Below are 26,595 nucleotides of genomic sequence, written 5' to 3' on the forward strand. Positions count from 1 at the left end.
TGTGCATGATACACAGAAGCCTTTAGCAGTCATGTACAAGCTCAGTCTGATACAAATGAATAGTTACGGAGAGTAATAGAATGTCAATGGTGTGTAGTAGGCAATTTTAGTATTTACTTTGAATTAACATTACTTCATTGTGCATATAAGGATTTACTGGCATAAGATCATAAGAATGTGAAAACCTGTAGTGATTAGCTTTCCTTGAGTCCAAGGACTCCATGCAGGGTAGATAACTATGGACTCTGTAGCAGTATTTAATATGTTGAAACAGTGAAAGTAATCATTACAGTTGGAAAGTTCTGAGGTAACTGGATGCTGAGAATGTCAACAGAACACCTGTGTGCTGGTGTCCCACAGTGGGACTACTCTAGGATGGTCAGTTGAACTCTTAGTACTTGGTCTCTAAAGGACCAGTAATCGCTTTCAAAAGAGGTCTTCTTTACTATGTTAAGATATTTAACTTTTTTCTAATTATAAAGATAAAGTAGACAGTTTGGTATCTGCAGTGAAGCAAGCAGAGAAATGTATTTCATCTGCACAAAAGGAGCAGAGAGCAATAGGAAAGGAAGTGAGGTAATGCCATAAACCCCTCAATGCCCATTCTCATTGGCATACTTCTTCCAGTAAGACTCCACCTCCCAAAGGTTCTGCAGTCTCCCCAAACAGTGCCACCATCTTGGAATTATTTTTAAATTATTTCAAACATATGAGCCTTAGGGGATATTTCTTATTCAAGGCACAATTTCTACATAAGGCAAACCATTGGGATACAGGACTTCTAGGTCTCTTCCCTTAGCAATAGTTTGAAGTTGATGGAGGATGCCATGTTGTGTATGAGTCTCCATGACTGCAGTGGCCCACTGACACAAAACATAAATAAGCATCAGTGTGGGTCCACATCACTTAATCTGGTCTTTTCGCCCCCTGATCATTCTGTTGTGAGTCCTCTTGTTCTCATATGCTGCTATCTCCCAAGGAGTCTATTGCTCTTTATTTTTTTATACATCTATCCCTTTTAGAGTAAGAAAGAGAGACGAATGCTGATGTGCTGAGCAGGGTCAGATGACAGGAAATTTTATACCTGACACCAATGGTTCATTAGTGAAAGGTTAAAATTATCCATCCCTCCAGCCTCCTGATCAATTTCCTCTCTATTCATTGTCCCCACACCCTCTGACCCAAATGTGCTGTGACTTGGTGCTGTACTTAAAGGACTGCCTCATAAGCAATGGAAACAACCAGAGTACCTTTAGAACATTAGCTAGAGCTGGTTTAGTTAAATGCCCCTCCACCCACACTGTACCACATCAATTATTCTTTTTAAAATGCCTAAGTTAGTAATTATTTATATGCAGAGCACATGCTTTTGTGAACACCATTATATTTTAACGGACTTTTAAACAAGTAATTCAATACAATTTTTGAATTATTTCCCACCTGACATGAAGGCTAATAAAGTAATCTACTAATTTATGTTATATCAAATTTACCTGTCATTTCCTTTTATTTAGAACTATGGACATTCTAACGACATTGCTCTACAGAAAATCAAACTCAGGGGGTGAATGCATTTTAATTTCTTTGCTTTTCAGCTCACACATAGTGGGAGGGAAAAATAATTTTGGAAGTCTGAAAATAAGAAAATAACATATCCAGTTATTTCTCTATTGCTTGCCTTTAATTGTACTATATAAAGCATGAAGACAACAAGGCACATTATCTCAGGATATAATTACCTGTGATCTGCATCATCAGAGAATTCAATTGTATCTTCATTTTTGGTGCAATAGATTAAAATCAACCCTTTGTAAAGGCTGTAAACCATGGAATGCCCATAACTCTCTGTCTGTTAAGGACCCATTACCTAGGATCTCCAAACCATGGAGCATAATGGATGACATATCAGATGTCCTCAAAAAAATTTGAGGAGAAACATTATTTTCAGTTAATTTTCTATGGATTCAAGAATGTTTCTCCTGGATCAGATGATGCGTGATTTCTACATTTGCACTGCCATGAATGGAAGTCTAGAAGGACTATTTAAAGGGTTTAGTTTTGGTTCCTGGGTTTGAAAGTTTAGTTCATCATAATTTAGAAGGTACAACTGAGTAGAGATTTCACATTCTGCCAGAAAGTAATCAGAGTGAGATTGGTCTGCAACCACGTAACCCTCAGCATGGCAACCACTGATATCAGAAGGTCAGTAGTATCAGGCCTGTTTAGGACTTTGACAGGGAGAATAAGACATGAAAGATTCAGGGAAAATCTCCTAATGACCTATTTTTTCCTGAGAATTTCATTGCACCAATCTAAGGTAATTCCCTATAAGGAAAATCCATTGGTGCAACACTCTTGGTCTTTTAGAATATAGGAATAAAATGACATTGAGTGTGAAAATTTACCCCCCACACACACAATTGCTTAACTATTCTGCAACTCTGGTGAACTGGGGATGATGTCAATCTGACCAGTAGCAAAGTGTATGGCAAATGTGAAGACCTTTGGGGATAGTCCAGACCTGCATCCTTTCCAATGCTGGACAAAAGTATTTTCTTGTTGTTTTAAAGTTGGTTACTCAAACCACTAATTATTTAGATCAATCACTGTACCATTTTATCCTCATCCTGGGAAAATGCAGTCTTTAGATTATAACTAAGTGCATTTCCTCTTTGAAAATAAACAGTGTTCAAGTTTCAAATACAAGCTGGAAAAAAAAAACCCTATTTTCATTAGTGTTGTCACCATCTGCTCACAAAAGTTCATGGTTGTTTCTTTTTCAAGTTAGAGCTAGCAGGTCACTTTTCATCATAAGTTCAATCAACTAACAACTTGTCTCATAGAAGCCTTCTCAACTGCACTTTATAATGACTCGTCCACTACCTGCTCTATTGAGAAGTGTAACTTCTCATTTGTCTTTGTCTACCACGTAGGCACACGGCCTGAAAGAGGGTTGCTGTGTCAATTAAGTAAGTGTTCACTTTTCAGGTTTTTGTTTGTTTTTGATGTTTATGGAGGTGTGTCAGTATGTGGTTAGCACAGCAGGCTTTCTGGAAAATTTGTGATAGGTGACCAGTAACCATGAAAGGAATTATCACTACAATTGTTCTGTATCTTGAACTTTTCTAACATATGCGTGTCTGTTTTGGTAATGCATGTGCTTACATGTGCCATGGCATATGTGTGGAGGTTCTAGGACAACTTGGTGAAATCAGCTTCCCTGTTCCATCACATTGTTTCCAGGAATCAAACTCAGTTTGTCAGCCTTGGCATCAAGTATTCTTACCCACTGAGCCATCTCTGTAGGTTCAACACTTCACTTTAATATATGTCTATTTGGTAATTGACACATATGGAGCTCAGTTCATGCACACAACATAAAATGGCTTCATAGAGACAGCTGACATATCTTGAATATTCATTATTTGAAGAACATGCAGTTGTACTAGCTATTTTAAAATATTTAATAATTTCATCAACTCTGGTTACTCTCTTATGCCATCTTAACATTGATGACCATTCCTCCTCTCTAACTGTATGGTTCTTTCAACTTTATGGTGAACTCACACACTTACCTCAACCTATACCACAGAAACCAAACTTCACCATGGATTTGGCAACTCTTTCTCTATAACAGAAATACTTAGCCTGAGCTTCCTTCCAGTCACACTGCAATGGCAATGCCTGCTTCCATTCCAAAATGGTAGCTGCACGTGTTAAACTGCTCACTGCTGCACAAATTCAGGAGCTTAGACAGTTGAAGATAAGGTATACAAAGTTCACATCACTCAAGAGTCTGGTGGCATTCTCTCTCTTCTGCTGCCCACTGTGGCCAGGCATGGTAGACATGGTGCTGCAGTGGTGTCTTTCCCTGTGGTAGACATCACCATCTGGTGTGAGTGTTCCGTTTATGTCAGCATCACCCTTTCACGTTCTCAATATCAATAATACAAATATCCAAATATATTTACTTTTGATGAAATGTGTTGTTTAATAACATTCATTCATTTAGTTTATGCATTACCTTATACACTATGGGCTAGAACAATTATAATTTGGGAATTGAGGGTCACTGAAAACATGATTCCAGATTATTAATGTAACTGGTTTCTACCAAGGCACAAAACCCAAAATTCTGAATTGGAACTCAGAGGTATGGAGTTCAACACTTCCTTTGTTAGCTAGCTGTGAAGTTTAAGTATGTGTACACTATTGTCATCTGTGTGATTCTGGACAAGTTACTTCATCTCTTTTATCACTCAGTTTCCCTATTTGTAAAGGGAATAATGAAAACACATACATTATAGTATTGTTTTGATGAATCAATGAGGTCACAATTCTAAAGAATTAAAAACAGCATTGTGCACTACTGAGAACACGTGTGTTATTTGTAACCACAAACATAGTCTGTTACAAGTCCTCTATCACATCATCTCCCCCTTGAAGAGTGACAAATGGCATGGCAATTGTTGACAGTATTGTTATTCTGCGTAGCAAGTAACCACAGATGTTCAGTGTAGAACAGTGTTTGTTGACTGTCTCACTGTCTGCGTAACACAGGAAATCCAGGCAAAGCTTAGCTGCGTGGTCAGGTCACTGCCCAGATTCACATGAGTGAAGTGTGAGCACCAGCACTCCACTGCTATGTGCCCTTTTCTGGATTGTAACACGATTTCTATTGGTCTCAATAATAAAAACCTGGACATATTAAGGGGTGAAAACTGAATGATCAGGAGAGCAGAAGCCACTAGTTCTTACTTCTACAAAATCCTCAGACTGAATGGGCTATCCTGCCTCTACAAGTCATCAGACTGAATGCTTTGAGTTCCTGTCTCCTCCCCCTTTACATTCCTTTCTCTGCCCAGGCAGAGTTCTTCCTGTCTCCATGTTCCTAGTGCTGGGATCAAAAGTGTGAATCACTGTGTTTCTCTTTCCGACTGTATCAGTCTTGTACAACTGAGGGAGGTCTTGAACTCACAGAGATCCATCTGCTTCTGCCTCCCGAATGCCGGAAATAAAGGTGTGTGTCACCACAGCCCAACCTCTATGGCTAATTAGTGGCTTAACTTTGTTCTCTGATCTTCAGGCAGCTTCATTTGTTAGATCACAAAGAAAATATCACCATACTGGACCTTATATTTTCTCCAAAAGCATGTATGGTCATTAGGAGAACTCATATCCTTGTGGATTTAATACTTACGTCCTCTTTTCTTACTTTCTTTCTTTTCTTCCTTCCTTCCTTCCTTTTTTGAACATTTTAAAATAATTTATATATTTTTATTTTATGAGCATTGGTATTTTGCTTGCATGTATTTCTGCGTGAGCTATCCTGTACTGTAGTTACACACACTTGTGAGCTGCCATATAGGTGCTGGGAATTAAACCTGGAAGTCCTCTAGAAGTTAAGAGCCAGTCTGCTAAGCCATCTCTCCAGCCCTTGAACATTTTTTCTTAATGATTCAGTTTTTATATTACAGTTTTGGATGCAGTTTTCTATTTTTTATTCTTCAAAATTTCATATACAGGCATTATGAATTATAATTATTTTATCACCCATCCTTTCTCTTATTCCTCTTCTCTCTCCTGCTCAAACCTTTTTTTTTAGTTGACTTTTGTTCAGGGTGAAGTTAGAATCTAGGTAGCTTTAGTCTTCTATATGTGAATATCTGCTTTCCTAATGTAGGTTTTTGACATTGAGAACCAGTTTACTGAACATTAGTTAGTTTATTTATTCTGGATATCCTATTCTGTTCCAGTCTGCTTCGTGCCAGTACCCTGCTGACTTTTTCACTGCAGCTCTGTAGGAGACTTTAAGAGTAGGTTGCAGTATCTTGGGATAAAAGAAAATAATAAGTAGAAAACAAAAACAATAGAATATTCAAAAAGTAGACAGGGAAAGGGAAACAAAAGGTATGAAGCAAAGGTCCTAATTATGTTGAAACAGAAAAAGTATGTATAAGGAGAAAAGAAAAGAAACCAGCTATTAGAGGGAAAGAAAAGGCGGAAAGAACAGCAAACAAATAAAAAGTCAATAATGAGACAAAAGGGGACTATATATGTGTATGCTATACAAACCAACCTAGAAAGTAGGAGGAAAAAAGAGGAGGGGGATAACAGGCTGTGTGCTATCTTCCGGGGTGGCCATATGCATGAGGAACCTGCTCTACCAGGCAGTGTCCTTTCCTTGTCTGCATGGGCTCTGCAGCCCATGGAGAAGACAGCAGTTAAGGGATTTTCACTCGTGTCTTTTTTACATGATGTTTGCTTTAGAACAATGAGAATTGTTCAGGACCAGAGCTGGTTAGAATGGCTTTGCTTTCCTCATCACTAGTGCATGGTAGCATGGAACCAAAGTTCCTTCAGAGGGAGTTTATGGAGGGCAAATTGGGTCAGTGCACTTGCAGCTCCTTTTTTCTGTCTAGATCTCAGACATTCTACAAAGAGGAATAAACCACAGACTGGGTGGAGGAGACACAACAGGTTCCATGCTGTTCCACTTAAGACAGCCCTGCTTCACAGGCTAAGTCAACTGGGTGGATCATGTGCTGAGCCTCCTTAGGGGGCCCACTGACTCAGCCTCTTAAGAATAAACTACATTCGTTATTTCCAACTGGAATCACCTGCCTATGTTTTCTAGTGAGCTTATTTCACCATGTCTTATCACACACTGTGTGCTATGAAGACAGCATAGAAATATTTGCTGTGAATTCCAAGAGAAAATAAAACAGGGACTTTCCCCCAGCAGCACACATTTTACTACAGCTGCCTTTTAAAACAGTTTTTATTGAGAAACAAACATGGTCTTCACGGTCTCTTCAAATGGTCCTTCGGTTCTATATCAGTTTTAGGCCACATTCTCCTCTGCTTCTCTCCCTCGCAGTTCTACATCCCATACCCAGTAAGGAATTGTGTTATGTTGTTTGGTTTCTGAGACACAGAAACTGGAAGTGCTGCTTGCTTCTAACCCATCATCATGAATCCTCCATAACAGACATTTACTTAGCAAACATCAGTCTTGGTTTCACACAGCACCTAGAGACTACCTATCTGCCCTGCTACATACTTCACTCCATAACACCATTGCTGTTTTCTATTTTGATGTGGGAATGTCATATATCAATCTGTTGATTTCATTGGTTAAGCAATAAAAAAAACTGCTTGGTCCTGATAGGTTAAAACATAGGTGGGAGGAGTAAACAGAACAGAATGCTGGGAGGAAGAGGAAGTGAGCTCAGAGACGCCATGCTCCCCTTTCCTGGGCAGACACAATAGCTCTGCTCTCTGAGGCAGACACAATCGAGGAAGCTCCGACCCAGGATGGACATAGGCTAGAATCTTTCCCGGTAAGACTGATGCTACACAGATTATTAGAGATGGGTTGATTGGGATATGAGAATTAGCCTGTAAGGGCTAGAGTTAATGGGCCAAGCAGTGTTTAAAAGAGTACAATTTGTGTGTTGTTATTTCGGGTAAAGCTAGCCGGTGGCGGGAGCTGGGTGGCGGAATGCAACCCGTAGCTCCCTACTACACTATTTATTATCTTTTCATCCCCTGTCATCATCTGAAGAAATGTCTCTTCAGTGGCCTTGCCTGCCTCAACCCCTCAGTACAGCCCCCTTTCTGCTTAAAGTGTAGCCTAACACTGGACCCATATTACTATGCACACAGATTCTCTGTCAAATATCTGAGTGCAGGGGGGAACCTAGGGCTATGGATGCTTAGTCTATTATAGAAAGGTGAGCACAAAATGAAAATCAAAACAAAACTCAAGTTAATAATGAGCAAAATCATGAGTTTTAAATTTTGTTTTTATTTTTAACAGTTTTAAATATTTGCAGTGAAATATGACCATAGCCTCCTCTATCTCCCCATCCAATCCTCTAACAAAACTTCACATCGTCTTGTTCTTTGTGCTGTTGTTGTTTTACTGGGATTTACCAATGAGTAGATTTTAGCAGGCAGTATTGTAATCATGGTGTCAGCACATCCTTCACCTCAAAGAATACTGTTACTTTTTTAATAGTTCAAATTAATCACCAAGTGTGCCAATTCATCTGATATGCTGACCCATTCTGTAATTCAGAGTGTTTGTTGTTCTATAATTACTACAATTCCTAGTTTCAATGACTGAGATACTTTCCCCCCCAAATCTTGATTTGATTTGTGAGGAGTTGAACCAGTACCCCCAAAATAAAACTCATGAAGTAATGTCCCTCTGTTAGCATCAGCTGCCACATGTGTCATCCTTTTCTGTGTGTAACCATTCTACAATTTTCTGGAACTTGCATGTACATGGTCTTAAAGAAAACACACATTTTAATTTTACTTAACCCAGAAAATAATATGTCAGCCTGAGAAATACTCATTTTTACACAGAGACTTCAAACTTCAGAAAACATGTTTGTTTGTGAGTTTGCCCTTTGACTAGCACATGCAAGGGTATCATGTGTAGTAAAAGATTCAATAAACACACAACAAAAGAATCATATAGGGAAAGTTTAAAAATTATTCCTAAAATAGAAGAACAGAAAAGGAAGATTAAGCTATAGATCCAAATTTATAACTACTATACTTGGTAAGTATGTATTTCATGTCCAAACAGTGATCTGATAAGTTTTGTGCATGCAATAAAGTAGTTTTGCACATGATAGCTGTTGTTTCTACCTCTACCATGGGACTGGAACATTCTCCAGACAAGCTCTAGAATATTGCACGTTGGGCACTTGGTAATGTCACAACTGTTCTGATGCCTGTAATCGTTCGTCATTTAAACATAGTATTCCAAGTGTCCTTTGCCCTTCTTCAACATTTTCTCATTAATTTATATTGAATCCATGAGGAAACTAATCTGAAATAGCTTAAACTTACTTTTTGCTTGTTTTTGTATAATTTTATATGCATTTCTCCCCCTTCTTCCCTAACTGCTTATTTTCCCGGATTCCTCTTTTCCTTTATTTTCTTTTTCATTAATTTTTACGTTTTCTCTTTCTTCTCCTTTTTCCCATTTTTCTTAATTATTGTTTTTCCCAAGCAGATATTATTCTAAATTTCCGAACAACTTATGTCAGCAAGTCTGGCCAAGTTATCTTTGAAGCGAGATCTATTTGTATCCACTATGTCACGACCTGGTTCATCATTGATTTGATTGCTGCCCTGCCATTTGACCTCCTGTATGCTTTCAATGTCACCGTGGTGAGTAGAAACATCTTCCATGTGGCCTTTATGTGCTGCGGTTGATTTGCATATGTTTGGTGTTAAATGTTGCTGGCAGTTAGTGCTCACTGGGGTCTGTGCCCTCTGTAGTACGGATTCTGAGATAGTCGGTGTCACACAGGCCAGATTCTGCACTTGAAGAGATGAAGCTCTTCTGATCCCGTCCTTCAGTGCTCAGAACCAGATAAAGCACATACAGAAAGAAAGAAAGCCTGGATTTGTCATAAATTTCGACTCACTAAATAATCCTTTGGTACCAAAGCATCACTTTAGATTTCTAAAGGAAATCAGCTGGAGAATTTAGTGGAGAATTGCAAACATTTCTTTAACTCTGTCTCTGTTATTTCATTATTCCTTAACACAGCTAACTGAAGGCTGATCAGACAAAAAAGAATGTTAGTCTTGGAGTAAAGGAATTCACCTGCTTAAATGACACAGTCTCATAAACTTCAGATTCTTGAGTTGATTAACACCTGCACTCCCTCTCCTTCCTGCTTTTCACCACATCTCCTCACGAGAAAGAATGACTTCCATTTGTAGTAATAACTATTTTTACATTCAGTAAGGGACATTTTTAAAACTGTCTTATTTATAACCAGAGAGATATTTAGGAAGACCAATTTTGATTTTGCACATGGGTTGGCTGTGGTCACCAACTTTAACCTGTAAAAACAAAGTACTAAGAACATGAGTTCAAATTAAATAAATTCCCTTACCAGTTGATACGCCTTCATATAAATCATATCCTTTTGGTTTCCAAGAGTAACAAAGTGATCAGAATTTCAAACGCAGATGTCATTGGTTTTAAGATGAACATACAGCTTCTATCCCAATTGCTTAGTGCAGGTTGACATATTTGCATATTTACTCATTGCCTGTACCATGAGAGTTTTTTGTCTTTTTTTTTTCTTTTTTGAGTTGGAAGTTTGAGAGTGACATCATTAGAAAAAAAAGCTACCAAGAAAGAAAAGTTAGCACATAGTATCAATCCACATGACACTGAATATTTACCTATTGAATTTGAGATTTCTTTCTTTTTGAGATTGAATTTATCTAGATAAGTACCACAATGAAATGCAATGAGTTAAAACAAGGATCTTGCAAAACTGCAATTAATCTAAAAAAAATGTTTATTAAAACATTCTGAATTCGCTGGCCAAAAGGTCAAATAAATTCTGCTTAACACAGATTGTTTTTAAATTAATTTGCTGCTTTGCTACTAAGTATGAATAGAATTTTTATGGTCTTTTTTTTGGTTACTGAAATAAGATAATTTAGATATGTAAATGTAATATAGATAATAAATATATACAAGAGATATTCAGTGTATGTTTCTACACAATTAACATCATTGCTGTCTAACTTAACAGGTGAGATTCTTGTATTTGGTGACAAGGTCACTGATCTCCTCCCCCTTTTGCTCAGTGTCTTGGAATCCTGGATCAATGCTTTGTGAATGCTGGAAATCAGAAAGAGAAACAAGAGGGAGAAGGGGCTTTCTACCAGAGACACTGCTACTCCTTTTCACAGGCCTGCTCACCTAAAAAGCAGCACAAACCCGCTACCCTTAATTAAGTTAATAAGTACAAAATATTCTAGTTTAACAGAAAAACTTGTTCAAGATATTCTGTTCCTTTCCAACAAACCATATGATGAGGACAACTTATAAGAAATGTTCTTAGACATGGAAACTAAAAAAAGCCTGCTTCTACCAGATTTTAAATGTACCCAGTACACACATTTCAATAGAAGAAACTCAAAATGCAGTATGGAGATCAGAAAGTGCTCTGTAGACCTTGACTTTCCTAGTCCTAACTGCCCTTGGCAAATGTTTTCAATCTACTCATATATTCACCCATTGAAATGTACCATGCATCTCACTAAAAGGTTCTGTGAAAGACAAAAATAGGAATGACAAATCAAGTGAAATGAAATGGGATAGATCACTTATCATCATGGAATATCAAAACTTCCTACAGTTCTTGATCAAGTTAATAAAATATGTCTATCTAATGCTCTGCCTAATTTCAAACATCAGGAAAGATCTTTTATTCCCACCCCTCTGTCACACATACTTCTGTTTCCCCAGCTAGCAGCCAGGACAATGGACATGTCCAGTTGGTAAAAGTGTAAACTGCTACCAGTTTGAACAGATATGCCTGCCCACAACTAGTGTACAATTCTCATTCGTGATAATCCAGGTAGCCATCCCAAAGGGAGTAAGATTTATGACCTCCCCCATTCACCAAAAACCTGAGTTGTCATTCAGAGAAAAAAGCCATTGACTCTTCTGAAAATACGTTAGTAATATTTTTGTTTGTTTGGATTGTCCCATATCACCAGAGTTGACATGCCCTACTTGTGGGGGAAGTTCCATATTCTTTCCCAAACCACCCCCTGAGGCCAGAGAAAATGAGCCATGTGCGCCCATCCCACGCTCAGATTGTGTCCTCCGCTGGGAGTCGGCACAGGCTCATTTCACTTAAAACTGTCACCTGTCCAACAAATTCAGATCAAACAAACTCCATTCACAATAGCTCTCTGAATCAAACTGTAGAGATTGTTAAATTTTAACGTGTGATGTGTGTTCCACAGCAGCTTGGTAAATGGTAGATGAAATCTTGGTTCTGAAGGGAGAGAGCCAGTTAAACTCGACCATAGAGAGTACTGAGGAAACATAAGAGCACGATATCCATCAGGTTCCCAGGTGCTCAGCAGGTAAAGGTGCTTGCTGCTGAGCCTGGCAACCTGAGCTCCATCTCAGGAACACACATAGTGGAAAGAGAGAACCCACTCCTAAGGGTTATGCTGTGACTTTCCCACAGGAGGGGCATCTGTATGCATGCGAACAGGCAGAAGAAAAGAGGAGAGAAAAGAGAGAAGGGGAAGAAGAGGGGAGGGAAGGGAAGGAAGAAGGAGAAGGGGACAAAAAGGTTAAAGAAAAGATTGTATTATATTTAAGTGTGTAATTCACAAGATTAGGATTGACCACAATTTTGTTGAATATTTGTTCCTATGTTGAGATTTGAATACTTACATCTTAGAGATCTGTCCATTCTTTATGTGTCCATTCATTCTTATATCAATTATTTCAAGCCTTTCAAACAGTGGCAAAAGCACTATTTTTCAAAGAGATAAGGGAAGATGGGTAATTGAGGAAAGAATTGAAATCAACTGACCAGTTGGTTTCTAGGCAATCCCTCTGAAGATGCTGACCTTGTCTGTGATTATATTCTATAAAGGGCAAGCTAACTGTAGCCAGACTAACTGTAGCCAGACTAACTGTAACCACAAGCTACAGTCACTCCTCCTCTGTTGTAGTCCTGGCCAAGGAGTCTATCCAGCTGTTCCTGGTTAGTTGATAGTCTATGCTTTCTGCTTTAGAATGCTCTCTGAATTTCCAGGAAGTTGGTTATAGAGCAAGTAGTGGGTGTACCTCTTGTTAATACTAATTCTGACCATGCCTGGGTTTACCAATGGTGGGATTCAATTTATGCCTAAATTTGGGGAAGTAGCCCTTGAGTCAGAAGTCTGAATATAGAAAGACAGGGCATAGGAGAGGTACCAAAATTTCCCATTCCACTTGATTTTGGCTTCTGAAGACTCTGGAGAGAAGCTCCAAGTCTGAGTGCCTCACAATGTCTTCTCTGTTTATTGATGGTGGCAGAAGTCGGGTAGTTCAGCAAGTGACACAGAAGGTGCCACTGGGACTGGAGTGTGAAGTACTTACTAAGTTTTGGGGTCAGTTGACTTAAAGAAATGAGTCTTTGCAGGTCAGGATGGGTTTTAATTGAACCATTAAAGCCTCAGGAAATGAATACCAAATAATTATTAAATTAAAATTACCTTTGTAATGACTTTCTAAGATTTTATTCAATATGTATGGATTACTCACAACACAAATTTATTTCTCTGTATAGGGAAAGCGGAATTGACAGAAAATGTGTTCAAGGTGATGGAGACATCTTACACTCAGGGTGTTTTAGTTGCACGGCATTATATACACAATCATACACAATCAGGTGGAAAATCAAATCAATTTTTATGAATGAAGTGTTTGTGGGAACAATTAACCTTTAACCTACCTTGCCTCATCTTTTCAGCTCTTGATACAGTATCTGAGGTCAAAACACTCATCAGTATGACCACAGTGGTGAAACCGCCATCATTCTTCATTTCAGAAAATTTCCACTTTTGGTGTGGGTTCCATAAGACACTATGCTATGAGTGCAGCCGCTGTGCCAAGCCATGTTTCTCTGTCTTCACCACAGGTGTCCCTTGTGCATCTTCTGAAGACTGTCCGGCTGCTGCGTCTTTTACGCCTTCTGCAGAAACTTGACCGTTATTCTCAACACAGCACAATTGTCCTCACCCTACTCATGTCCATGTTTGCTCTCCTTGCACACTGGATGGCATGTATCTGGTATGTCATTGGAAAAATGGAGAGGGAGGACAACAGCCTTCTCAAGTGGGAAGTCGGTAAGGGCTTCTGTAAAATTTTCCGCTTTTAGTTAAAAGGGAATGTTGTGTAGAGTATGAGGGAGGTGAAAGGTGTTTGTGAATATATTTGGTCTAGTCATTTATTTATTAAATTTTTATTACACTGAATTATGTAGACCATTCTCATCCGTGTATATAATGTACTTTCTGTGCATTTTCAGTATTCCTCCACTCTCCTCTCCCGTGCCTTCCTCACTCGCATCAATCCTCTTCCCCATACAGCTTTATAGATTCAGTTCTTCCTACTGCTCTTTTCAATTTAAAACACATACAGCTTTATAGATACAGTTCTTCCTACTGATCTTTTCAATTTAAAACACAAGTAACAAAATCTCCTTCAAACGCTTGCATGGTTTTCTAATGAAAAAGATGAACCTTTCTTTCTCCCATCATGAAAGTAAAGTACCAAAAGGTTGTGTCATACAGTAATGGCACAGAAAACAAGATCATTTACAAATATTTATAACATTTCATCATTCCACAATTCATAAAAGTTTAGGATTTCTCTTTCATGTGTTACACAGTTTTGCATAGATGAATATGCAATGCTAAGCGTAGGAACACATTGTAAAATATATGGAAACTTACATAAAATAAAAGTCCTCAAGAAGTAGATACCCTTTTTGCATACGCAGCCACCATCTTTTCCACACTCTATAGAATTGCCATGGTACTATCTATTGGAGGGCCATTGATTTTACTCTTGTTTTGACATTTAATCAAAATTTCTTAGTTGGCTGAAATTTCACTTATCTTCTCCATAAAAAAATATCAATTTTGAACTTTTGAAAGAAGCTCAGCCCTTTGCAGAGGACTAAACCAGAGGAGACTCCAGCAAGAGAAGTGCCCACTGTATCCAGCTCCTGAAGCAGCTTGTGATTGGCACATTCTGTGCTGGTTGTCATAAATGTCACTCTCTCACCGCAGAGCATGTCCAAAACCTTCCCAGGGCATCCCTGAAATATAAGCTGGAGATCTTGAGGATGCAGGGTGAAGAAAGGTAATTTTTTTACCAAGTTCTTTAAGAAACAAAATGGTCTTACTCTTCTCAGCTGAGCTCCACAAAGCAGCCAATGCACTGTCATGGTTTTCCTCTCAGAAGGGTTTTTTTTTCTTCCTTTCCAGGCCATGTTTTAAATATCTTGCTAGGGTTCTTATTTCTCAAAATGAATGAAGGACATAAATAAAACTGTAGGCTTGAAGCAAAACAAAGATGTCTTAGATTTTCAAAAAAAAGAAAAAAACAATGAGATCAGAGAGAGAGAGAGAGAGAGAGAGGAGAGAGAAAGAGAGAGAGAGAGAGAGAGAGAGAGAGAGAGAGAGAGAGAGAATTGCCCTAATGTGAGTTTCATGATTTGCTATCTGCCCTTTGGCTTTGGTCCATATGCGCATTCTGTCTTGTGCTCAGCATCTGATTCTCTCTGATTTCCTTCAGGCTCCAGACCTGTGCATTCATATTAATTTGTAAGGTTTGTCATCTGAATCTCCATCTGAGCAAATTGAGCTTCCTCACACTCTAAAAATCGACTTATGTGAGGAATGCTTTTTGTTACACTTCTACCATGTCAGCTGTGCTACAGACAGGAAATCTAGCTTTTGATTTTCTTCTCACAAATATGCAGAACTGTTTATTCTTTAAGAAAGAGGGAGCCAGCAACCTGAAGTGTAGCAGTATTAGCCCCAGCCTTGACCCTGGTGTTAGGGAGCACTGTAATAGGAAGGTGGTAAACTGGGTCTCAGGCTGGCAAAGGCAGAATGATACACTACAGTGGCAGGAAAGCATAGTGCTTGCATCTGTAAACGTTTTCTGCCCTTCCTAACCAACTCCTAGATTTTTAGTAATTTAGTTCTGCTGTCTGAAGCACAGTCCCCATGTCTACAAATTAAGAACCCCAGTAAATAACTGAAAAGTCTTTTTCTGAATTCCATGATATATAATTTTCAAGAATACACAAATTTAAAACTGAGCCTCCTAGGCATACATGGGACATGTATTCTTATCACAGGTTAGTGCCCATCCACTATCTGCCGCAGCCACCCGACATCAGCTAGTTTGAGGATGTATCTCCAGGTTTTACAAGGATCATGTCTTATCACAGAATCACTGTTGTTATTCAGCTAATGTGCAAGTAATCTCTTATGAGATTAGATTATCTGTCTAAATATTTCTTGCAGTGTGATTAAAAAGAAGGTATGTTCATTATGCCTGTAAATATGTTTGGACAAGGTTTGGACATGGTCTTCCCCTTCCTCTAGAATTTCTATTTGTGCCCTGACTAAATCATTTCCCAGGTGAGATTTGTCTGAATATTAAACAATCAGAGCTTTTCTACCTGTTAGCTTATTTTTATGATTTAATTTCTTTTTTGGTAGTGGTAAGTTTTGTCCTTTTTTCCACAGTTACAATTCAGCACATGAATAAAATCCTGTTAGAGAACACATTGCTCTTTACTTTTGTGACTAACATATAGAACAGGTTCTTCTGTCCAAAGGACAAATCACTTTCTAATCATTTTCAACTATCCAATTACTCTCCTTTTGTTCTTGGCAAGTTCAATACTGACAGCTAAAGTGCTTTGGTATTTTCTTTCCAAACATACCCAATTTCATCTGTAAACCTCTTTAAGCCTGGTCAATGCCAGTTTTGCTTTTTAACTATCTTTTCACAGTTTACATGCCAGATCCATTTTCCACTCCTCCCCTTCTCCTGCTCCCTTCACCTTCTCCCTATCCCACCCCCCCCATCCCATCCTCATCCACTCTTCCGGGAGGGTAAGGCTTCTCATGGGGAGTCAACAAAGTCTAGCACATTGCTTTAAGGCAGGACCAAGGCCCTCCCAACTATATTTAGGCTGCACGAGGTATCCCTCCAGAGAAAATAAGGTTCAAAAAACCAATACAAGTAGTAGGAATAAATCCAGGTCTCACTGCCAGTGGCCCCTCAGTCTGCCTCAGCCGTGCAACTGTCACTCACATTCAGAAGGCCCAGTTTTGTCCTATACTGGTTCCCTCACTCTCAGGCTACAGTTGGAAGGCTTTCATTAGCTCAGGTAAGCTGTTTCAATGGGTATCTTGACCTCTTTGCTCATATTCTCACTCCTCCCTCTCTTCGACTGGACTTTGGGAGCTCGGCCCAATGATCTGCTGTGATTCTCTGCATTTGTTTCCATCACTTGCTGGATGTAGGTTCTATGATGACATTTAAGATAGTCATCAATCTGACTATAGGGCAAAGCCAGTTCAGGCACCCTCTTCACTATTGCACAGGGTCTTAGCTGGGGTCATCCTTCTGGATTCCTGGGAATTTCTCTAGGGCTAGGTTTCTTGCTAGCCCCATAATGGCTTGCTCAATCAAGATAACTTTTTTCTTGTTCTCTGTCTCTGTCCTTCCCATATCTTGACCATCCCATTCCCTCTAGTTCTTCTCCCCAGCCCCTTCTCCCCTCCTCTCTACTCCTTTCCTTCCATCTTTCTCCCAATGTTTCCAGTTTTCTCAGGAGATCTTGTCTATTTTCCCTTCCCATGGGGATCTATGTATGTTTCTCTTAGGGTTCTTCTTGTTACTTAGCTTCTCTGGGGTCATGTACTATAGATTCCTTATCCTTTGCTTTACAACTAGTATTCACCTATGAGTGGGTACACATCATGCTTATCTTCCTGGGTCTGGGTTACCTCAGGAACCTAGCCTCTGAAACTTATCTAGAAATTTCTCTACACTCTTGTATATTGGGAAAATTGCAAGGAAAGACTCGAAAGCTTTTTGCCTAAGACAGAGAGAACGAACAGGCAGATCACTATAGGTTTTCTCATTCACCTGAAAATAACACTTTTACGTGTACATTGCATGATTGTTTTTCTCTATCAAAACCAGTATGTTGGATGTCATGCAACAGATCCTTAGACTATTTATGCTATCTCTACAGCTTGTGCTTCTTGCTAAGGTAGAACATCACAGAGAATTCTTGAAAAATCAGAGCATAGGACAGCAGAAAACAGAAAGAAACCATTAACTTTGCTTTGTCTCTAATGTCTGTAAAATGGTAACAATGTCTCCTTGAGGTGGCCAGTATTAGGTTATCAAGCATGCAAACTGACCTGTAGCATGTTGGGAGCTGTTTCATTGCTTTATAGATTTCCATGTAAAAGCAAGAAGTGGTATAGAGGACCAACAAGCAAGGTTGTCATCTGTGCATCCACATTCACATACATGTGCGAGCATACATTTCCACATATATACACATCTCACACACATGTGAAGGTAAAAAAATGAAACAGTAAAGCCATGTAACTAGCACCTGGTCATTGTCAATAAGTGGTGTCTACTGTAGCTATCATTAATATTATTATGACAACTACTCTTATGGAAGAAACCAATGAATATCATTTTATGTGGGAAGATTATATAGAAGGTAATTGCAGAGTGTTGCCATTTGATTTAGGTATTATAGGATGTTCTGTTCTGAGTGTAAACTAGTTAAAATTAACATAATGGGTAGGTCTGACACCTGTCGCCTTAATAGTTCCCTCCTATTAAGGCAGGACAGATTTTAGAGGATGTGGACATAGAGTGTTAAGGGTAATATTTAACTGTACATTGAAGAAATGTATTATAAGTAACTTTTGAGAGTACTTTCTAAAGTTGAGTGTTTATTTGGCTGCAAGGAAATGTTTTTACTGGTGTCTTTCCAGGAGCTATTCTGTTTGTTTGTTTCCTACAAGCAACTTCAATACAAGCCAGGCAGTGGTGGTGCACATCTTTAATCCCAGCACTCAGGAGGCAGAGGCAGTTGGATCTCTGTGAGTTTGAAGCCAGCCTGGGCTACAAGAGCTACTCCCAGGATAGGCTCCAAATCTACAGAGAAACCTGTTAGGAATATTTTCTAACCCGAGCTCCCTGCTGATGCAAAAATTCCCAATCAAGATGAATCAAAACAAGCCATATTAAGAAATATCTAGGTTTAGTGGGAGATCTACACTCTCGGGTGGCCTGGAGGGGAAAACCGGGAAGCCACAGAAAAGCGACCCCCGGGGTGGAAGAAAGGGAGACCACATGTTCTTCTTTTGGGGGAATCACTTAAATACCCGAGGGAGTGGTCCTGACCCCATCCCCAGAGAGGGGTCAGGATCTGGCCTGCTGGGATTTGGAGTCCAAACCAGGCCTAGGGGCTGGGATAGATGCGAGGGGCTGGGGCCTATGATCACAACTTGACAAAACCTGTCTCAACAAACAAACAAAAAAGAGCAAACTACATGAAATGGTCTTGGAATATTATTCAGTGGTGGAGCCCTTACTAGTCATGCAGGAGGCACTGGATCCACCCTCTGTGTGGCAAGCATGGGAGCTGTGAGATTCTCAGACTTCCGTATGTCTCATTTAATAAGTGTGCTTTCTGTTGTAATTATTACCAGTTCTAGAATTCAAGTAATGGCACCTGTAAGGTTCAGTTGATGACATTGAGTTTGTTTTTAAAGAACTCTTTTGGGATCTTAATTAAGAAGACTTTAGTTTCAAACTCCTACAATTTAGATTTGAATCCACCTCAAAGATTTGCTATGCCTGTGACCCCAGTTGTGGCATGGCTGAACAATTCTCATTTCCTCATCTATAGCAGTGTGGATGTATAGCTATTCCTGGAAGCTGCCTCACAGAGTATCTGGGGCATTGGATGCTCCTGCTTCTGGCTCCTGAGATTTCCCCCTGTGTTCTTACCAGGCCATCCTCTAGCTCTCTGGCATCCACATCCCAGTGAACAGTGCTAGAGGAAAACTGAAGTTCTATCCAGGTCTAGTGAGGACATGAGCTTTGTGCTTCATTCACATTCTGAATTATGAAACAAAACTCAGACTCATTGACTCATCAATTCACAGAACAAATATTGGGAAATGAGCTATAAGGATACAATAAACATGACAACCTTAACAATTATTCTGCATATATTGAGGTGGGATTTCCTGTTAGCTCTCCCTGTCTCATCAACCATGGCTTGATGGCTCCTGAAGGGTGAATACAGAATGACCAGACACTAGTCACATGCCAACAACTGTGTAATATCTTCAGACTGCCCAGACAAAGACAGACTTCATTTTAATTTTATTTCTCTTTCTGTGAGAAAACATCCTGCTAAAAAGCAACTTAGGGGAGAAAGAGCTTATTTAGCTCATAATTCCAGGTTATAGTCTGTAACTGGAGGTTTCTCTCCTGCCTGCCATTTACTAAATAATCACTCTGAGGCTTAATACTACTTAAAAACTGTTTCACCTACTAGCCAAGGCTTATTATTAACCAGTTGCTACAACTTAAATCAACCCATTTCTATTAGCTTGATATGGGGGACTTCAGCCAATCACATGTTGCTTAAGGTGTATCCCCCTGGGGCCACAGATAGCCATTAAAAACATCCATGTGCTCTTGCTCTCTCTCTTTGTTTTCCTGCTCTTCTGAATCGCTAGAACGCTGGTTTTGTAAGTTTCCTTTCTTCTGTTTATTAAAGCTGAATATTATTTTAAGTTGGTTTGGTTAATTACAACTTCCAATCGGCCTTGCCCAACAGCTTATATTTTACCATGAAGCTCAATTCTTGTTCCCTGGTGCTTGCTGGTGTCTCCATTAACTCTTCCTTCTTTCTCCCTGTATTCAGTTTGGCTATCCTGCCTAGACATATTCTGTCCTGCCATAGAACCAAAGCAGCTTATTTATTAACTAAAGATAATAAAACATATTCACAGCAAAGATAAGAGCATCCCACATCATCTCCCCTTTTCTGTCTAATTGAAAAGGGAAGTTTTAACTTTAACATAGTAAAATTATGTACAACAAAACAGGTATCAAGCAAGAACTACAGTTACAATATTTAGTTTATCTGTATTTGGAAAAAGTAAAGAAAATATTCCATTTATTTTATCTTCATGAGTCTAAAGTTTTCTATCAATTTTATCCTTTAGCATAACTAAGTAAAACTATAATCCTAACCATCTAGTCATCAACTCCATCAAAGATGCCAGAAGGATATAATATTATCTAACTAAATAAGAAGTGTTTTGTAAGCCATTTCCAAAACTCTAGGAATGACATAAATATCTGGCTGCCTGGACAATCACCCAAAGTTCTTCTATATCATTGGGGCAACTGTCTTCAGCCTATAGGCCTAGAGTGTCTGGCAGATTCCTCAGGAACCAAAAAATCTAAAGGACTGTCCCAACTATTTTGGCAAGTTCAGCAGTTATTTTTATATGGGTCATGCATGACCAGTATACTCAGAATACTGACAAACAGTCCAGGCAAGAGTAGTTTCTTGCCCAAATGACTAACCCTTCCACAAGGAAAGCAAACTCTATAAGGAGCTTCTTTGATGCCCATTATCCTTTTGAAGTAATTGGTGCTGCCAGAAGCAGATGTGTCTCACTGAGAAAAGTCTAAGTTCTTAAAACATTTTAATTGCCATTTTCTGTAGGTCTTTGAAGTGTTTGAAGCTCACCTATCTATTTGAAATATATCTTTGCATATCTAGAAAACTTAACCAACATAACTGTAAGTTTGACTATTATAGATTTATATTTCTTAACTATACATTTCATTTTTAATGAGCTGTGTGAACATAATCCCTTAAACAAGTGTACAAATGTACATATAGTTTAACAAAATTGGCCTTAAATTTGCATTAAAGGCCTAAAATCTATACCCATATAAAGTATTTTGAGATCAATTATTGTCTTTGTTTTGAGGATTTAAATTCAATAATCTACCCTTTTTTCCTCATTTCGTTATAACAACCTTTTCTTCTGTTAGAAAAAAAATTGACTCCCCTTTAAATGAAAAAAAACATTTATAACAATATTTTGGGAATTTAGGTATAGTTTTTCATACTATTTCCTGTTTTGGGAGATGCTGATAATCTTATGGGGATCCTGAGAAAATTTAGAATTATGTTTAAATCTTGGTTGTAGTTGTCTGTGAGGCTGCATCATCTCAGCCAGTTATCTTGAAGCTGTTCTGGATATTGGAGCACCTGGGCCATCGCTCCCATGGAAACTTCTCAGGGGTCTACTTTGATCAAACCATTAGACTTGAAGGAAATCCAAAGCTCCTCTTCTTCTCTGGAAGTAAAAGCAGAACCTCTTTCCCAAAGCAACATATCTTTAATACCCAAATTTTTAAGTCAAACAACCTTAAAGTTGGTTTAGCTTAGCAGTCCCACAATCAAATGTTTCTCTGCAGTTAGCTCATTAACAGTCAAAAATGCAAAGAAAAAACAATAGTATACATAATACAGACTCTCTGTGTATCTTCCACCTTTATATGACTTTTTCCTTTTATATTATTTTTACTATCTCTTTAAAACTTTATTTGTTAAAACTCTTTATTTTTTAATTATCTTTCTATACTCTTTTTCTCTCTCTCCCATGCCTACATACTTTTTTTAAACATACTGTGACTTATTTAGAGTTTTTTTTTTTTTTTGTCTGAACCTGTCTTTATTGCGTATCTGTAATCATTTCTTCATCACTGTTTTAAACTGGTAAGCAGGCATGGCTAGGACCAGAGCAGCTGTGTTGACTGTTGGTTCCACCCCATTCGGATTTCAACATGGTGGGGGTAGCAGTGAGAGTCCTACTTACCCTGCCGCCAATGCTGACATCAGGTAGCATGCAGCCAGCCCACAAATGTTTTTATCCGCATGAGCAAAAGCTAAATCCACCACACAGCGCAGGACCAATTAGCCTCTCTGTACCAAGTCCTGTGAGAGACTGTACAGCATAGATCATGGTGGCTGGCTCCATCTTGTAGGCAGCTGTTGGGAGACATGTCTCTACCATGGCCAACATGAGAGACTAGGAAGCCCAGTGTGGCTCTGTTTCTGTGCATTTAAAATGCTTTTAAAGGTTTTTTTTTAATGTCTTATGTGTATCCATGCCCTACGTGGGTCACCATTTTTAATTGGAGGCTTCTCTCCTGCCTGTCAGTTCCCAAATAAATACTCTGAGGCTTAACATTAGTTATAAACTGCTTAGCCTATTAGCTCAGGCTTATTATTAACTAGCTTTTGCAACTTAACCTATTACTATTAGTTTATATTTTATCATGAAGCTCATGGCTTGTTACCTCATAACTTGCTTCTTAAGTGTCTTCTGGTGTCTCCATTAACTCGGCCTTCTTTCCTGCCTAGCTATATTCTGCTCTGCCATAGGCCAAAACAGCTTCTTTATTAGCCAGTAGTAATAAGACAGCACAGAGGGGCAACCCACATGATTGAGGGCAAGTCAAAAAATGAATTCAAACAGCTAGTCACATCACATCCACAGTCAAGAGTAGTGAGAAATGAATGTAGGCAGGCTTCCTTGCTTGGTTGATTGCTCTTAATTTCCCTCGACAAACTGTACTCCTCACCCAAGGAACAGTGCCACCCATAATGGGCTCAATCTTCCTACACCAATTAACAATCAAGACAATCCCCCACAAGCATGTCCACAGACCAGTATGATCAAGATAATTGCTCATCAAGACTGTCTTAGCAGGTGATTCTAGGTTATGGCATCTTAGCAGTTAAAACTAATACAGACTCCTGTCCTTTTATCCTGTTTTTCCAGTATATATGCAGCAGAGAAATTCCCCATTAAGTAAAAAAGACAAATGTCTAACACCTTTAATTTTATATTTAAAAACTTCAGAAAAGTTGATGAAATATTTATTAGGATTTCTCTTTGAATCATCACAGCCTTCACAGACACCATCATATCTGCTTGCCGCAACACAGTCTACACTCCTTAGGCCTGCGCAGCAGTGAGCTCCTCCTTAATGCTTCTTTCCTCAACTAAACTGATCAAAATCAGTGGGCCAACCTTGTACCGAAAATATCATTTTATATTATTTCTCAGATTTCTCAACTTAAGATCCTAACAGGCTGAATTTTGAAATAAATGATCTACCAAGGGATAGCAGACAGTTTATAATGTAAAAGGTAGTTTATAGCATAAGAGGTGATTTCTCTTTTAATTCTCAGGTTGGAGTAGGCTTATCATTTGTAGATGTATAAAATGCACCTATGCCAATTACAGACAAGGATCCACATTCAGTTCCAGCAATGACATTGAATGACCCCCAAACACCTGTAACTCCAGCTCCATGGAATCAGGATTCCTCTTCTGGCCTCTGTGGGCACATATATGCAATGCATATACCTCTACACACACACACACACACACACACACACACACACACACACGATTAAAAGTCATTAAAATGCAGGTCAGTAGGTCTGTGGGGCAGCCCAGTACTTTTGTTTGCACCCAGTTCCCAGGAGACTCTGCCCTTTGATTAGAGATGTTGTGGAAGTCTTAAGGTTGAAGGAATCATATGCAGCCAGTAACAAAGAGCTCTAATCTGAAGTGGCTCAGTGCTTCTTTCTTTTTCCATTGTCTCCACCTTTTCTAATCCCCAGCTTCTTTACAAATTTCTTTGTTCCTAAGATTGTGGAGGTCTACTAGAAAATAGCAACCATCACTGCTAAAACAATTCAACACAGTTCTGAAGGCCATCATCAGAAAGTGTTCCTGTTGCTGTTAGTTCTGGGAAATGAAGACAGCACCCAGTTCTCTATTCAGCTTTGCAAGGAAGCTTCACAAAAATGGAAAATATTTCCAGCCTTTTGCCATAGAGAGCAAATGGTTTGTTTAAAAAATCCAGACTCCCTTATTATTTTGAGGAGCATACAACTGCATTTTTCTCATAGATACTGGAGAAATAAAAGATATAGAAATGTTCATCGCTGTTGCTGCAGTCTGATCTTCTGTTTAATTCGGGCATTTTGAAATAACAAAGCAAAAAGGAAATAAAGAAATGAAAGAAGGAATGAGAGAAAAAGGAAGGACGGAAGATAGAGTTTTCAATGACATGTGTCAGTCCTTTCTTAAAGAACTTCTGTTTTTCAAAGAGCAGAGAGGAAACTCACAGGATTGCAGGGCTGCTGAGAGAGAAGGGCAAAGTGGCATCCAGAGAAAACTGGTTACAATCCACATGGAATCTTTTTTTTTTGCATGTATTTTTTTTTTATTGAGAAAAGGAAAAAAAAGTTTCCGCATCCTTCCAGCCTCCCATTTCCTTCCCCCTCCTCCCACCCTTCTCCCCCTCCTCCCACCCTTCTCCCCCGCCCCCTACTCCTCTCCCCCTCCCTCTCCAGTCCAAAGAGCAGTCAGGGTTCCCTGCCCTGTGGAAAGTCCAAGGTCCTCCCCACTCCGTCCATATCTAGGAAGGTGAACATCCAAACTGGCTAGGCTCCCACAAAGCCAGCACATTAAGTAGGAACAAAGCCCATGCCATTTTCCTTGGCTTCTCATTAGCCCTCATTGTCTGCCATGTTCAGAGAGTCCGGTTTTATCCCATGCTTTTTCAGTCACAGTCCAGCTGGCCTTGATGAGCTCCCAATAGATCAGCCCCACTGTCTCAGTGGGTGGGTGCACTCCTCGTGGTCCCGACTTCTTTGCTCATGTTCTCCCTCCTTCTGCTCCTCATTGGGACCTTGGGAGCTCAGTCCAGTGCTCCAGTGTGGGTCTCTGTCTCTATCTCCATCCATCACCAGATGAAGGTTCTATGGTGATATGCAAGATATTCATCAGTATTGCTGTAGGATAGGGTCATTTCAGGTTCCCTATCCTCAGCTGCCCAAGGAACTAACTGGGGACATCGCCTTGGGCTCCTGGGAGCCACTCTAGGTTCAAGTCTCTTGCCAACCCTTAACTAAGAATAGTGCTTCCGTGCTCCCCTATTCAACCTTCCTTTATCCAAATCATCTTTTTTCCCCAAATTCCCCCCATCCTCCCCTTCTCCCTTTTCTCCCCCCATCTCCCCTTACCCCCATCCCACCCCACTCGCAAGATCCCAATTTTCTCCCTGGCAATTTTGTCTACTTCCCATAGCCAAGAGGATAACTATATGTTTTTCCTTGGGTTCACCTTCTTACTTAGCTTCTTTAGGATCACCAATTGTAGACTCCGTGACCATTATTTCTGGCTTGAAACCAATTATGAGTGAGTACATCCCATGTTCATCTTTTTGGGTCTGGGTACCTCACTCAGTATAGTGTACAATGGAAGAAAGAAAGCATCTTCAACAAATGGTGCTGGCATAACTGGATGACAACCTGTAGAAGAATGAAAATAGACCCATATCTATCACCATGCACAAAACTCAAGTCCAAATGGATTAAAGACCTCAATATCAGTCTAAACACATTGAACCTGATAGAAGAGAAAGTGGGAAGTACCCTACAACAGATGGGCACAGGAGATCGCTTCCTATGTATAAACCCAGCAGCACAGACATTAAGGGCAACATTGAATAAATGGGACCCTACTAAAACTGAGAAGCTTCTGTAAAGCAAAGGACACTGTCACTAAGACAAAAAGGCAACCCACTGACTGGGTGAAGATCTTCACCAACCCCGCAACTGACAAAGGTCTGATCTCCAAAATATATAAAGAACTCAAGAAACTAGATTGTAAAATGCTAATCAACCCAATTATAAAATGGGGCACTAAGCTGAACAGATAATTCTCAACAGAAGAAGTTCAAATGGCCAAAAGACACTTAAGGTCATGCTCAACTTCCTTAGCAATCAGGGAAATGCAAATCAAAACAACTTTGAGATATCGTCTTACACCTGTCAGAATGGCTAAAATAAAAAACTCCAATGATAGCCTTTGCTGGAGAGGCTGTGGAGGAAGGGGTACCCTCATCCATTGCTGGTGGGAATGCAATCTTGTGCAACCACTTTGGAAATCAGTGTTTCGGTTTCTCAGGAAATTCGGGATCAACCTACCCCTGGACCCAGCAATACCACTCCTGGGAATATACCCAAGAGATGCCCTATCATATGACAAGAGCATTTG

General features: G+C 39.4%; 1 protein-coding gene across 1 annotated transcript in view; it reads left to right on the forward strand.

Moving 5' to 3' along the window:
- Positions 1–26,595, forward strand: part of Kcnh8 (potassium voltage-gated channel subfamily H member 8) — a 458,944-nt gene that overhangs the window by 300,936 nt on the left and 131,413 nt on the right. Inside the window, exons 6-7 of the mRNA XM_075978951.1 lie at positions 9,035–9,192; positions 13,485–13,692. Of these exons, the coding sequence (XP_075835066.1) occupies positions 9,035–9,192; positions 13,485–13,692 (366 nt within the window). The remainder of the gene's footprint in view (positions 1–9,034; positions 9,193–13,484; positions 13,693–26,595) is intronic.

The sequence above is a fragment of the Microtus pennsylvanicus genome, chromosome 7 (genome assembly GCF_037038515.1).
Source record: "Microtus pennsylvanicus isolate mMicPen1 chromosome 7, mMicPen1.hap1, whole genome shotgun sequence".
Lineage (NCBI taxonomy): Eukaryota > Metazoa > Chordata > Mammalia > Rodentia > Cricetidae > Microtus > Microtus pennsylvanicus.